Genomic DNA, 13475 nt, shown 5'->3' on the forward strand with positions numbered 1-13475 from the left:
ACTACCAGAATGGTCAGAAGCTTTTCTGGACCTTCTAAATACCCAATGGAGCTGCAGTTGCACCTTTTGTTTTTTTGTAAACTGGCTACACTGGGTTTCCTGGGGTATCAAAGAATCAATCTAATTACGGTATTTATGATCTTTTCTAGAGTTAACATGTGTCCAGGGCACTTTACAATATCTTTGTAGAAAAATGAATACTTGTCTTTTCAAACATTATTTGTTTTACTCAATTACATAAACCGATCTGCAACATGCAGATATACAGAGGCAGAGTGGTACTGTTTAAAAGGAAATAAATATGACAGCCTCTATATGCCTGTCAATTTTAAACACATTTAGAAAATCTTAAAACACTTCTTCAGCAAACTATAAAGGTAACACCACCTGTACTGTTTTTCCAGCAATCCTTTCAATTCATTTAGTAAGGTTTGCTTTACAGAACAGTTCTGCAATTAGCATGTTTATATAACCAAAAGTGGCAAATCAGAAGCTTTCTTTATTTTGGCTCGCTGCTGGAAACAAAGCTGGTCATTGGCCAGAGTTTTGAGCCATCAAAATATAGCCTTGAAGAGCACCTCCTAGAAACTGCCTTCATTCTAGATTATATATCAGACTTAACAATACATGTCAATTCCTTCATTTTCATTAATTTGTAAAATAAGCAGCTGATGGTTTGTGTAGAAGAAACAAATTCTTTCAACACATAAATCTCCAGGTAAACAGAAAAAGGAAAGACATTAAGGTACCCATACATCTAGCAATTTTGGCACCCAATCAACCAATAGATAGATCTCTCTCTGATCGAATTTGATTGGAGAAAAAAATGTTGGCCGCTATAAACTGCAGGCCGATTCCCGATCAATTTCAGCATGAAATCTTTTGTGAAATGGCCTTGTGATGCCACCTTGTCACCCCCCCCCGGCTGTGCCCCCCCAAATGACATCACACACGCACCCTGCATGCAATGTGCCGGCAACCACGTGGGGTGCGATTCTGGAAGAGGGTTGCGGACACAGTGGTGGACACCAGAACAGGTTAGGTATTAATGCAGGGCACATCTACATTTGGTAGGACACGCCCGGGGATCTGCGACTATTACACGCCGTTACCGTCACTCACCCCGATCGATTAGCACGTCGGCCCAGGATTTTCTATGATGTCCGATACATGCGGCCAGTTTTGTCGCAAAATTGGTTGCAGCACTAATTTTCATCTGATTCCATAATAATTATTGAATCGGATGGGTCGATCAGCCACCAAATCTACAGATGTATGGCCAGCTTTAGAAAGCTGCTATTGATTAACGTGCTGGCAGGTGGTACTCTAATTACCAAGCAACCAGAAGCTTTGACTGGACAATTTTCTTTTGTTCACTGAGTCAGGGGCGATTTGTATGTCCTGCTCAAGAGAAGTTTCTATAATTACAGGCATCACTAACCAAAGGCCAATGTCACATGGGCAATAGTTCACCCAAAAGCATAGGAGCGTAGTAATAGCCAAAGCAGCCCTGGAGAAGAGGGGGCCCATATGGTACTTGATGTGTTCACTATTACTTTACTTTGCTGCTCCACCCTCGGACTTTGTCTCAGTGCCCACACACACTATACACAGTGTACATTGCATTCAAAGATAAATTGGACTCCTATCCGTAGGGTCGGGGCAGGTGGCATTGTTTAAAGGAATGGAAGGTCTCACTTATGAAGAAAGGATGGTGCCTAGATATGATGGCCTCATAGAAAATGTTGCCATGTTTCTAGCTACGCCACTGCAAAAGCATTTACATTAGCCAAACTGGCATTGCTTATGGTCGGGTGACTTTATTTGCTCCATTCCTATAATCAAGACAGACAGGGCTACCTTACGCAGAAAGCTAGCCTTAGTCTCACTAGTTAAAAAAGTTGCTGTCTGCTGTAAGTCAGGTAAGCAGACAATGTTAATATAGAGTTTTTAATTCCTAGGGCAAAGCACAAACGCTCATTTTGACTATCTCACTTTACAGTGCATTTTACATGGTAAACATTTTTCTAAAATTAAACAGGGATTTAACCTGTCATGGAAAGGTATCTGGGACTCGGCCTAAATGCTCCTGCAGTTAGAAAGAATTGCTTCAGCATTGGTATCTAAAGTGGATCAGACCTGCTGTTGCCACAGCAACACATCCTTTTTTGGTCAATTCTGCAAAGGAAACACAGCAACACCTAGTGGCAAACAGAACTAGAATATGTACTTCTCTTCCTTGCAAGCAGTACACACAGTTAGTGCAAAACATACAGGCTCAGTGGAGAGAGAAATAGTGAATATAATAATAGAAGTGAAGACTAAAGGTGCCCATACATGGTACAATTTTTCATTTTTTTATTAATTTAGTTTGATTATTCCTTCAGATCAAATATAAAGATTTTTCCAACATGTCTGATTGGATTTTTATAGAAAGAACGGGATAATCGTTCGTTTTAAAAAAAAAATAAAAAAACAGGAAATTCGAACGGTTTTATTGTACCGTGTATGGGTACCATAACACACAAAATCAGTGTACCGTAAGTACTTTCTATGCACTCACTTGCTACATTAGAAGACAGTGACAGGCCTGCCTCTGTGTGGTAAGGGTGAACAGCGATCTGAGTCATTGCAGGAACTGGAGCTCCTGGGAAGGAGACGGCTGTGGCTGCTATGGAAGGAGTTGTAACTGTGTAAGGATATTGGGCTCCAATGAAAGCTGGGTGCACACCCTGTGGAAAGAAAAATAAATTGCAAGTTTTCAGAAAAGTCAAATGGTGATAGCTTTATTCATATACAATATACATATGTGGTCCACTCATGTTTATTGGATGTCTGGAAGCGTACTGAAGACGTTTCCCCTTTTGCTGGCTATACAGGAGAATATTTCATGGAGTTTAAAGAGGAACTTCAGCCTAAACAAACATATTGTCATTAAGTTACATTAGTTATGTTAATTAAAATAGATAGGTAATATAATCTTTTACCCACCCTGTTATGAAATCAAACATTTGTTTGTTCTTTTAAGACGGCAGCCATCTTTTTGGTTGAAAGGAGCCGACAGGGAGAAGGAGACACAGTTCCAACTGTCCTGTGTGCTGATCACCCCTCCCAGTTGCTAGGCAATGTGAACAACAACATAGGAAATCCCATCATGCTTTGCACAGCATCAGGGGAAAAAAGTCTGGTCAGTTTTCTTTGATGGGTGGAGCTTAGCTAAAAATGCAGCTAAAAATGATGCTTTGGTAAGAAAAACAAAGTTCTGATGCTGTGAAACTGTTAAAGAAACACCAAGCCTTTTCAGTTCTGCTATCAGAACATATATAATACGGTAAAAAACAGTGAACAGATACCATGGTAAGAATGTCTGTTACTCAATGATGGAGATAATAAATGATGGCTTTAAACGGTGAACTATATACCAGAGATATAAAATCTGAGAAACACCAGGCAGTTAGTGACCAGGATCAGATTACCTGTGTGTACAATGTCCCAGGAACTGGGAAGACAGTCGGTTGTGGGATCTGCTGCCGAGGGATTCCAATATACTGTGGATTACAGACTGTTGGTAAGTGTGTTTGTATAGTTGAATAAGGGTGTAGTCCTTGGGTGTGAGCATGAGCCATTGCTGTATGTGGAGGGTATATGGTTGACCCGACTGAAATTACTGGAACCACAGTTGCTGCAGTCACTGCTGCTGCCACAGTCACAGTGGAGGTTTCCGGTATAATCCTGTTGTCTGTAAGTCCACGCACAGCTTCTGCAACAGAACGTGCCGCTCCTGCACTGCAGCCAGTAGCACCTTCCCTGGGCACTGGAGTCCCACCTGCAATCTGCTCATATAGCCAGTACCACTGGTGAGCCACTTCAAACAAGACCTCTGGGTAAACACCACCACCCTTAGCAGCATCCTCCACAGCCATGCAGGCCTTCTCCAACATGAGGTTGTCCTGAATGGAAGATGGAAATCATTTATTACACAAATAAAATAATGCTACAGTTACTACCACATTGTCAGACACTGACAGTTCCCATACACACCTGTTCCTTACACTGTACCAGGGCTCGCTGGATCTCATTGGGGTTGAGAGCATGAGCATGAGGGAGACAGCTCAGAGCCAGTTCAGCTGCAGCTCGCACCATGTTGGAATCTCTAGCTCGAGAAGCTCTGTCTGCCAAGGAAGCCACCTCAGGAGGAGTTAGGTGTCCATCCCAGCACTCCACAAGGATGTTCAGTGCTGCACTACCAATCTCCATAGCTTGCCCTAAATTCCAAAATCAGCTAGTTACTTTATTGAACGCATCAACTATGATGAAAGAGAGAGATACCAAACATTTTACCACTAGAACACCATAACTTCCCATACTCTCATTAGACCAAAAAAAAAAAATTCACAGAGACATAAGCTGTTCTCAACATACTGTCTCCATCCGTCAGGAAATATCCAATCTCCAATCTTCACCTCCCATCCCATCCCAACCAGCTCCTCCTCCACCCTATCCTCCCCTCACATCCTTCACTCCTACTACCACCGAGGAAGTCAACAACCTACTGCAGACTTCCCATACCCCTACTTCCCCCCTTGACCCCATCCCTTCTGATTTACTCCAGCCTCACTTCACGGAATTGGCCCCAGTCCTCACTACCCTGTTCAACATCTCCCTATCCACAGTCACCTTCCCCTCAGACGTCAAGCAGGCCACTGTACTACCCCTGCTCAAGATACCCTCCCTCGACCCCTCGCTACTCTCCAACTACCGCCCTACCTCCCTCCTCCCCTTTGCCTCAAAACTCCTTGAGCGTCTGGTTCACAAACGCCTGACCCAGTACCTCAATGCCAACTCACTGCTAGACCCACTGCAATCTGGAATTTGGCCTGCCCACTCAATCGAAACTGCTCTCAAAGTGGTCAATGACTTTGCCTTAGCTAAAGCTGAAGGTAAATACTCCATTCTCCTCCTCCTCAACCTTTCAGAAGCTTTTTACACAGTAGATCATCCCCTACTTCTCCAGTCCCACCAGTCCATGGGTATTCACGATCTCGCCCTGACCTGGCTTTCATCCTACCTCTCCAACCGTTCCTTCACGACCGCCTTCAATGAGTCCTCGTCGGTGGGAGTCCCCCAAGGCTCGGTCCTTGGCCCCCTACTGTTCACCCTATACACATCCTCCATTGGCAAGGTTATCTCCTCCATGGGTTTTAACTATCATCTGTATGCAGATGACACCCAGATCTACCTCCACACCCCTGACATATCCAACACTACCATGGACAAGGCCTCCCCTCCTGTCTATCAGCCATCTCATCCTGAATGTCCGCTAGGTTCCTGAAACTAAATCTAGACAAAACGGAATTTATGATCTTCCCACCCCGGTCATCCATGAACGTCCCAGATGTGCATGTCACTGTTAATCACACTACCATTCGCCCTACTTCTCAAGCCCGCTGTCTGGGTGTCACCCTGGACTCCGCACTCTCCTTCACTCCCCACATCCAAAACCTCACAAAGTCCTGCAACTTCCACCTTCGTAACATCTGTAAGATTTGCCCTTTCCTGACCTCTGCCACCACCAAACTCCTCATCCATGCCTTCATAATTTCCTGCCTTGACTACTGCAATGCCCTTCTGTCTGGTCTCCCTGTGACCCGAACAGCCCCATTGCAGTCCATCATGAATGCGGCAGCCAGAATTATCCACTGCTCCCATCACTCCACCACGGCGGTTCCCCTCCTTGAATCCCTCCACTGGCTTCCTATCTAGTCCAGAATCAGATTCAAGATACTGTGTCTGACCTACAAATCTGTCCACAAAACCTGTCCAACCTACATTTCCGATCTTACTCAGAGGTACACACCTAGCCGCCCACTCCGCTCTTCCAATGAACTTCACCTAACCGCCCCCTGCATCACCCAGTCACATGCACGCCTCCAGGACTTCTCAAGAGCTGCTCCAACACTATGGAACTCCCTACCTCCACCCATTAGGGCAGCCCCCTCCTTCAACATCTTCAAGAAGGCCCTCAAAACTCACCTTTTCACTCTGGCCTACTACCCCTCACAAGTACTCTAAACCCACAGCTGAACTCTGGTCCCCTACCTTTCGTGTCCTTACCTCTCCCTCTAGATTGTAAGCCTTTGGGCAGGGTCCTCCTCCTTTTGTGTCCTACCTGATCATGCGCCTCCATTACTGTGAACCCAAGCTATGCATCTGAGTGAGCCTAACTTGCCTAATCTCCATGCTCCCCTCCAGTGACTGACTAAGCATTACCTTGTACTCATACTGTGCTGCGTTGATCTGGTCTTTCTTGTATTCAGGTATTGTCATTTTGCTGTATGTCACCCCTAAATATTGCCTGTAACCTAAACTAATGTCCAGCGCTGCGTAATATGTTGGCGCTTTATAAATACAATAAATAAATAAACACTGTCTTCTGGCATACATAAGTCTGCCACTTATAACTCCCATCCAGAACATAAAGGCAAACTCAAAGCAAATACGCCAAATGTCATGTTTCCCTTCATAATGAAAACACTTTTAAAAAGTAGCGGAAAGGGTAAAAGGTTGAAAAGCACATTTTCAACCTTGCCAACTAATATCTCTGGAAATACCAGCTGTTATCCTTAAAGGGAACACATGATGTAGCTGCAAATGAATATTACATAGTTACCTTGCCATCAGTTCCTCTCAGAAGTTCACCATTTTCTTTTTACAGTGACCCTTCCAGTTCTGACAATATTTTTTTCTGAACTGAAATATACCAGTTTCTGTCAGTTATATATCAGCTACTGTCAATTGCAATTGAATGTGCAAGGTAATGTCCATGTTTCCCTATGGCTCAAGTGGGCGATATAACAGTTTAACAGTCTGCTGACCAGGAAGCTGTTATGGGGTAATGGCCATTTTCAAAATAGAGGACAGAGAATTCCATCAATCAAAGTGGACAAATGGGACACAGGAGAGGATAAAGAGACTGAGGAGCAGACTACATGGAAGGTAAGTATGACCTGTGTATGTTTATTTTGACTTTTTATTTTCAGTTCAGGTTCTCTTTAAGGATTGCCCTTAACGCTGCTAAAGATCTACAGTTTGTCATCTCCGCTTTTGGAACCTTTTTTTGGGGGGCACCAGAACATATCTTTATTTCAGGAATCCTTTGTACAGCTTCTGCTTTTCTGCCTCTACATAGCAGATCATGTTCATCAAAGAGATTATCAAAACTACAGCTCAGCACTTGCTACTTGACTCCGTACTGAATTCTTGTACCACAGTGATTTTTATATAGTAAATAAAGAGAAAACAGTTTCAGGCATTTTCCATCTTCACTGCCTTTGACTGAAGCCAATCCTGATGCAATTTACTCCCTTAGGGTAGCAACACACTAGGCAGAATCGCATATGTGATTCTGCCTAGTGTGTTCCTACCCTTACTCTTTTTTTTCTCCTAGAAACTGCTCTGTCATATCTACCTTGCTTTGTAAATACATATGAGCACGGCATAGATTGTATTTCAACAGCTCCTGCAGAGGGGTGAGGTGCATTTCCCTTCTCAGCCTTATGTCACACAGAGCTGCCCTGAGCCAATTGGTGAGGAGCAGGAATGTGGGAGGGGAGAAAATAAGCCAAATAGAGTCAGGCTAATTGAGATAAGATTTATTAAAGCATAAACATTTATGATTATATTGGAATGCTTGCAATGCAGGGTCAACTTGTAGACTGCATAATAAACACAAAGCAGTGGATGAATGGAATCAACAATCCCGCTTTTTAGAATTTTCCGTATGAATAGTTTGCTACCTGTTGCACATGTTCAAAATGCATAGGACATTTTTCTTATTTACGTGATTATTAAAAGTATAATATCTATTTGTTCTTAAAGGGGTTCTTTCGCGAAAAAAGTAGGCAGTTAAAAATGTGACAGATTACAGGTTTTGGGCCAGTTCATCTTTTTAAGGGGGATTCTCAGGGCTTTCTTTGTTTTCAACAGCATTTCCTGAACAACAGTTGCAAAATCTAACTGACATAATAGTGTGCAAGTGATTAGGGAGGCCGGCTGGTATCCTGCTATTTTGGCAGTTAAACTGCTGTTCAGGAAATGCTGTTGAAAACAAAGAAAGCCCTGAGAATCCCCCTTAAAAAGATGGACTGGCCCAAAACCTGTAATCTGTCACATTTTTTAACTGCCTACTTTTTTCGCGAAAGAACCCCTTTAAAGGGAAGGTCCAAGCAAAAAAAAGAAAACAAAAAAAAAATGAGTTTCACTTACCTGGGGCTTCTACCAGCCCCATGCAGCCATTCTGTGCCCTCGTAGTCACTCACTGCTGCTTCAGTGCCCCGCCGCCAGCTAGTTTCGTTTTTGGCGGCCTCGGAGGTTGGGGGCCGCATTGCGTACATTTTTACGCATTCCCGCTAGTGCAGGAACATGAACACATACATTTTTACACGTTAGTGGTGCAACACGTAAAAATATACGCGTGGCACCACTAACGCGTAAAAATGTATGTAATGTTCCTGCACTAGCGGGAGTGCGTAAAAATGTACGCAATGCAACCCCCGACCTCCGAGATTGGCAAAAACTAAACTAGCTGCCAGCGGGGGACTGGAGCAGCAGTGAGTGACTACGAGAGCACAGAATGGCTGCTTGGGGCTAGTAGAAGCCCTAGGTAAGTGAAACTTTTTTTTTGCCTGGACCTTCCCTTTAAAGAGACACTGAAGCGGAAAAAATAATGATATAAGGATTTGTATGTGTAGTACAGCTAAGAAAAAACATTAGAAGCAGAGACATAGGTCTAATATTGTTTCCAGTACAGGAAGAGTTAAAGGGATCTAAGCGGCTCCTGGCTTCAAATAGCTTAAAGGGCTGCCATGTTTGAGACAGTCAACCCCCTTCAACCTCTCCACTGCCATTATCCTGGCTAGGTGTGAAATTCTTCAAGTGTGACTCAAGGTGGCCATACACTTATAGATTTGCAGCAGATTCGACCGTCAGATAGATTTCTGTCAAATGCCTGTCAAGTCGAATCTGACAGGAATCTATCTGATGTGTGCCACACAGATTTCCAAAAGATTTCAGAATAAAATCTATTGAAAATCGATGTAAATGCATTATTGAACAATTACTGTATTTTTCGAACTATAAGACGCACTTTTTCTCCCCTAAAAGTGAGGGGAAAAAGTCCCTGCGTCTTATAGTCGGATCTGTGCCCAGGTGTCCCCCACAGGCAGGTGCGGGACATAGCGGAAGCCCTCACCTTTCCAGCCGCGGGCTCCGAGTCCTGCATTCTGCTTCCGTATGTTGTCCAGCTTGAGCTTGAGATGAATCGGGCTCCAAGGTTCTCTGGCTCATTAACTACTTCCACGTGGATTATGAGCGGCACTCAGGATTCCTGGACGCCCTGTGTTCGCTCTTTAGGTGGCAGTGCAAAACACATCCGCAGCGGCTCCAGCTCCACCACCACTGACATGGTTTCATTGCTGTCGAGACTGATGCCTGTTACCACACCACGTGGGCAGCTCAATCGGATGGCCCACATGGCTCCAGCAGCGACTCCAGCGTCATTACTGCTGCGGATTCCCCAGCCGGGACCCCGACTGATGCCAGTTACATGGCTCACTACATGAGCAGCTCCAGCGGATGGCCCTCTTAGCTCCAGCAGTGACTCCAGCTCCTCCACCATCGAGATGGATTGGCCCCCGAGACCACGACCGATATCTGTGACCCAGGTGCACCACGTGGGCAGCTCCAGCGCATGGCCCACATGGCTCACCATCGCAGATGATTGATTCCCCCCAGAGGGACCCGGACCGATGCCTGTTAGCTGGCGCACTACGTGGGCAGCTCCAGAGGATGGCCCACGTGGCTCCAGCAGTGACTCCAGCTCCTCCACCATCGAGATGGATTCGCCGCCGAGACCCTGACCGATATGTGTGACCCAGGCTCACCACGCGGGCAGCTCCAGCGCATGGCCCACATGGTTTACCACCGCAGATGATCAATTCCCCTGGCGGGCCTGTTAGCTGGCGCACTATGTGGGCAGCTCCAGAGGATGGCTGAAGAAACCAGCCGAAAGGACCAAAAGACTCCCCTGCACTAAAGACGCACCGGGATACATATTTTTTTTTCCATGGTTTTTGTCCTCTGAAACTAGGTGCGTCTTATAGTCCGAAAAATACGGTAGATCCATTGCTACTCTATGGGTCCTGCAGCAGATCGACCTAGATTTTCCATCCTGTCAGATGGATCAAATCGCTTGAAATTGATCGAAATTGATCGATTTGCTGATTTGAAAGAATGGATTTCTGATCGATCGATTCTATAGAATTGATCAATGGCTGCAATCGACCAGTGTATGGGCCCCTTAATGTTTTCTGTTTGAAGTACAGTGGGGAGGACTCAGGGTTTGTTTGTGGTCAATTAAGTCTAATTAGGTGATTTCTTATCTGCCTTTTATCATCTGTTGCTCCTCTGTCTGCAAGTCTTTGCACAGATGGAAGAGGTAGAAGAAGGATACTGCCTATTTTAACCCTTTTTTTTCTTAACAATAAACCACATTTTAGCATTCATTTTTAATTTTCTATAGAGCTGCCCTTGGAGTTAAAAATGATGCTTGGTTCACTTTAAGAAACTCCAGTTATCTATGCAAAAGAGCCATTGAGCTACACGACTTTCAAAGTCACAGAAAGCTCTGTCTTCTGAAGCTTATTATCTCAAGTGTCTGGCACTGTATTGTTTTTCTTCCTGCAGAGGACAGTTCAAACGTTCACTAGCCTGCTCTATAAAATCATTTAGAAGGCTGAGTGGTGTGTCAACTGCAAATATTAGAGAATGATGCAATGATATACTGTAATAAAAAAAAAATATATAACTGAAAATAAAAATATGAGAATATTTTCTTTGCTACTAATGTTCTAGTAATTATCCGTACTACACAACCAATTCATTCTATCATAATTTTTTTCCGCTTCAGTTTCTCTTTAACAAAATAAAAATTGTCAATTTCCTTTAAGTAGTGTTTCCCCTTAAAGGGATACTTAAGCCTAAAACAAAAAAATCAGTTTTACTCATCTGGAGCTTCTACCAGCCCCCTGCAGTCGTCCTGTGCCCTCGCAGTCACTTGTAGATCCTCCTGTCCCCCGCCGCCAGCTAGATTCATTTTTGGCCAACAGGCTTCACTGCACCTGCGCAGGCCTGGCCACGCGTCACCTTCTTTGTATTCCCGTCTGCAATAGCCTCCTGCACAGGCGCAGGACGCTATTGTGGACAGAAACGCGAAGAAGACTACGCGTGGCCAGGCCTGTTGGCAAGGCAAAACTAGTTGGCGGTGGGGGACCGGAGGATCCATGAGCACGGGACTGTTAGAAGCCCCAGATGAATAAAACATATTTTTTTAATTTAAGGTTTAAGAATCCCTTTAAGGTACCATTTATTATTATTTAATTGTTATTTTTAAGCTAACCTTCTCTCTACATTCTCCTAGCTCCTTACATTTACATTTTATGTAAGCACAGTTTCCACACTTCATGGACGTTTATACAAACATCCATTCTGCCGAATACATGTGTAATGCGGGAGCGTGTGTGCACATGCGTGCTTAACCCTTAAGCATATGGCACGAAGTGGTTATATAAAAGAAGAACTGTAAGAGGAACAGTAAATCAATGAAGCTGCATCTCAGTAGTAATGTATTTGCGTTTTCTATCCCTTAAGCAATTCTCACCAGTTATCCAGGAGACATGTGAAGAATACGTCCTAGACAGCCAGTTTGGAGACACAAAATTGTGCAGGCCCAGGGCATACAGGCCTATCTCAAAGGCACAGAGGTGCAAGTTTCGATGGGGGCCTTGATGTCCACCGCTGGATGAGGGATGTGTGAATATGGAAGTGCTGCTATTTCCCCCAGCTTTAATGAGAACTGTCTTGGCCAGTTCAAAGTAGAAGTGAGCAGCAGCTTCTGAAGGCTGATTAGGAACATGCGGAGCGTGACTCTCCAAGCGGCGTCCCTTATATCTGAGTCACAGAAATAATGAGGATTAGATAAAAAGAAAAAATAAATCACTGAACACTTCATAGCAAATGAAAATAATTATATGTTCTCAGATCATATCACTGATCTTACCTGCCAACTTCCACCGTCTTGGCTCTTGCCCCACCACTTGCCCTCCTGCTGCCACTAGATGATGATGACCCCAAGGAGTCACTAGAGGAGCTGCTGATGCTGTCACTGTCTTGTCCCCGACCCCATGGAGTAGCTCCCCAACCTCCACGCAGTGGTCGGCGACTCAGGGTCGGGGAACTGTCTGATGTTGTTTCTGGGGCACTGCTGTCAATGCTGGCCATTCCTACAGGAGCAAGGGAAACCAATTTATTTTACATACAGATATTATTCAGCCAGCTATTTAGCACACTTAAAATCTGCTGAAATTGATGGTGCCACCATTTTTTTTTAAGGTGACCCATCTGACACGGTTATCCTAAAATAATAATATATTTTTCTTCTCTGTGTCATGAATAGGTGCTGCCACACATACTGATTAATCTTACATTAGGTGTGTGGCTTCTATTAAAATAAGACTACATACCGGTATATAACTATTTATTATCATTTTTTTAAGTCAGTTACCTGTGTGCTTCTTTTTCTGACGTACTGGTGATCCCCAGCATCGGCCATTATATCCTCCTCGACTTCCAAGGGCTAGGCGGCTGGGAACTTTACCTTCCTGCTTGTACACTTGTGCTTCCCCTGCAGGCTCATTTGAGGATTTCTGGGAGTTGTCTACAAGACACAGATACACGCGTATTTATAAACGCCTCTATTAAACTTTAGAACACATTAAGTATAAGGTAAAGTACAAATGCACGGGCAGGGGGGCACATTTACATTTTGGGGGACAACGCCGGGGTTTTTGTTGCTTGTCTCTATATTGCACGCTCATACTGCAACGCACCTGTTCGATCACGTCAGCCCGAGATTTCCCAGCAGGTCAATGTATTCGACCAATTTTGGGCCGAAATAGGTTGAATCTTTGATTGAGCATGCTTGAGGAAGCACAGATTAGCATCCGATTTGATAATTATATTGAATAGTCGATTGGCTGCCAAATCGTGAGATGTGTGGCCAGCTTTATGGGATGAATAATGTTATCTGTAGTACTGGTTTAACCGCTAGTTTGTTTAAAATAAACATGGCACTAAAATAGCAAAGCTCTGTACTGCATAGACTAAACTTACTACATACAGAAACATTATTTTTACTGAGAAATCTGCCAGTCAATTTATGAAAAGAACTTTTAAATTACATAGTGCTCTTTGAGGTGGAGGTGAACTTAGCTGAGGCCAGAGATGCTTCTGGGCCTATGGCTATTCTTCTGAAATATTTCACAATTTTCCATATATGTTGCTGCTGGACTTTTGGAGTAAAACTAGGCATACTGGCAATTGCTATGAATAGTCATCCTTGTCCAAATGTCCATTTGGCT

The 13475-nt window shown here is 44.0% G+C and overlaps 1 protein-coding gene across 1 annotated transcript in view; it reads right to left on the reverse strand.

The window, feature by feature from the left end:
* The window catches only part of ZSWIM8 (zinc finger SWIM-type containing 8), a 105358-nt gene that overhangs the window by 20865 nt on the left and 71018 nt on the right, over positions 1-13475 (reverse strand). The window contains exons 14-19 of the mRNA XM_068258030.1: positions 12620-12772; positions 12116-12338; positions 11717-12006; positions 4042-4265; positions 3477-3950; positions 2564-2732 (exon numbers count right to left, since the gene is read on the reverse strand). Of these exons, the coding sequence (XP_068114131.1) occupies positions 2564-2732; positions 3477-3950; positions 4042-4265; positions 11717-12006; positions 12116-12338; positions 12620-12772 (1533 nt within the window). The remainder of the gene's footprint in view (positions 1-2563; positions 2733-3476; positions 3951-4041; positions 4266-11716; positions 12007-12115; positions 12339-12619; positions 12773-13475) is intronic.

Source organism: Hyperolius riggenbachi, chromosome 10, assembly GCF_040937935.1.
Source record: "Hyperolius riggenbachi isolate aHypRig1 chromosome 10, aHypRig1.pri, whole genome shotgun sequence".
Lineage (NCBI taxonomy): Eukaryota > Metazoa > Chordata > Amphibia > Anura > Hyperoliidae > Hyperolius > Hyperolius riggenbachi.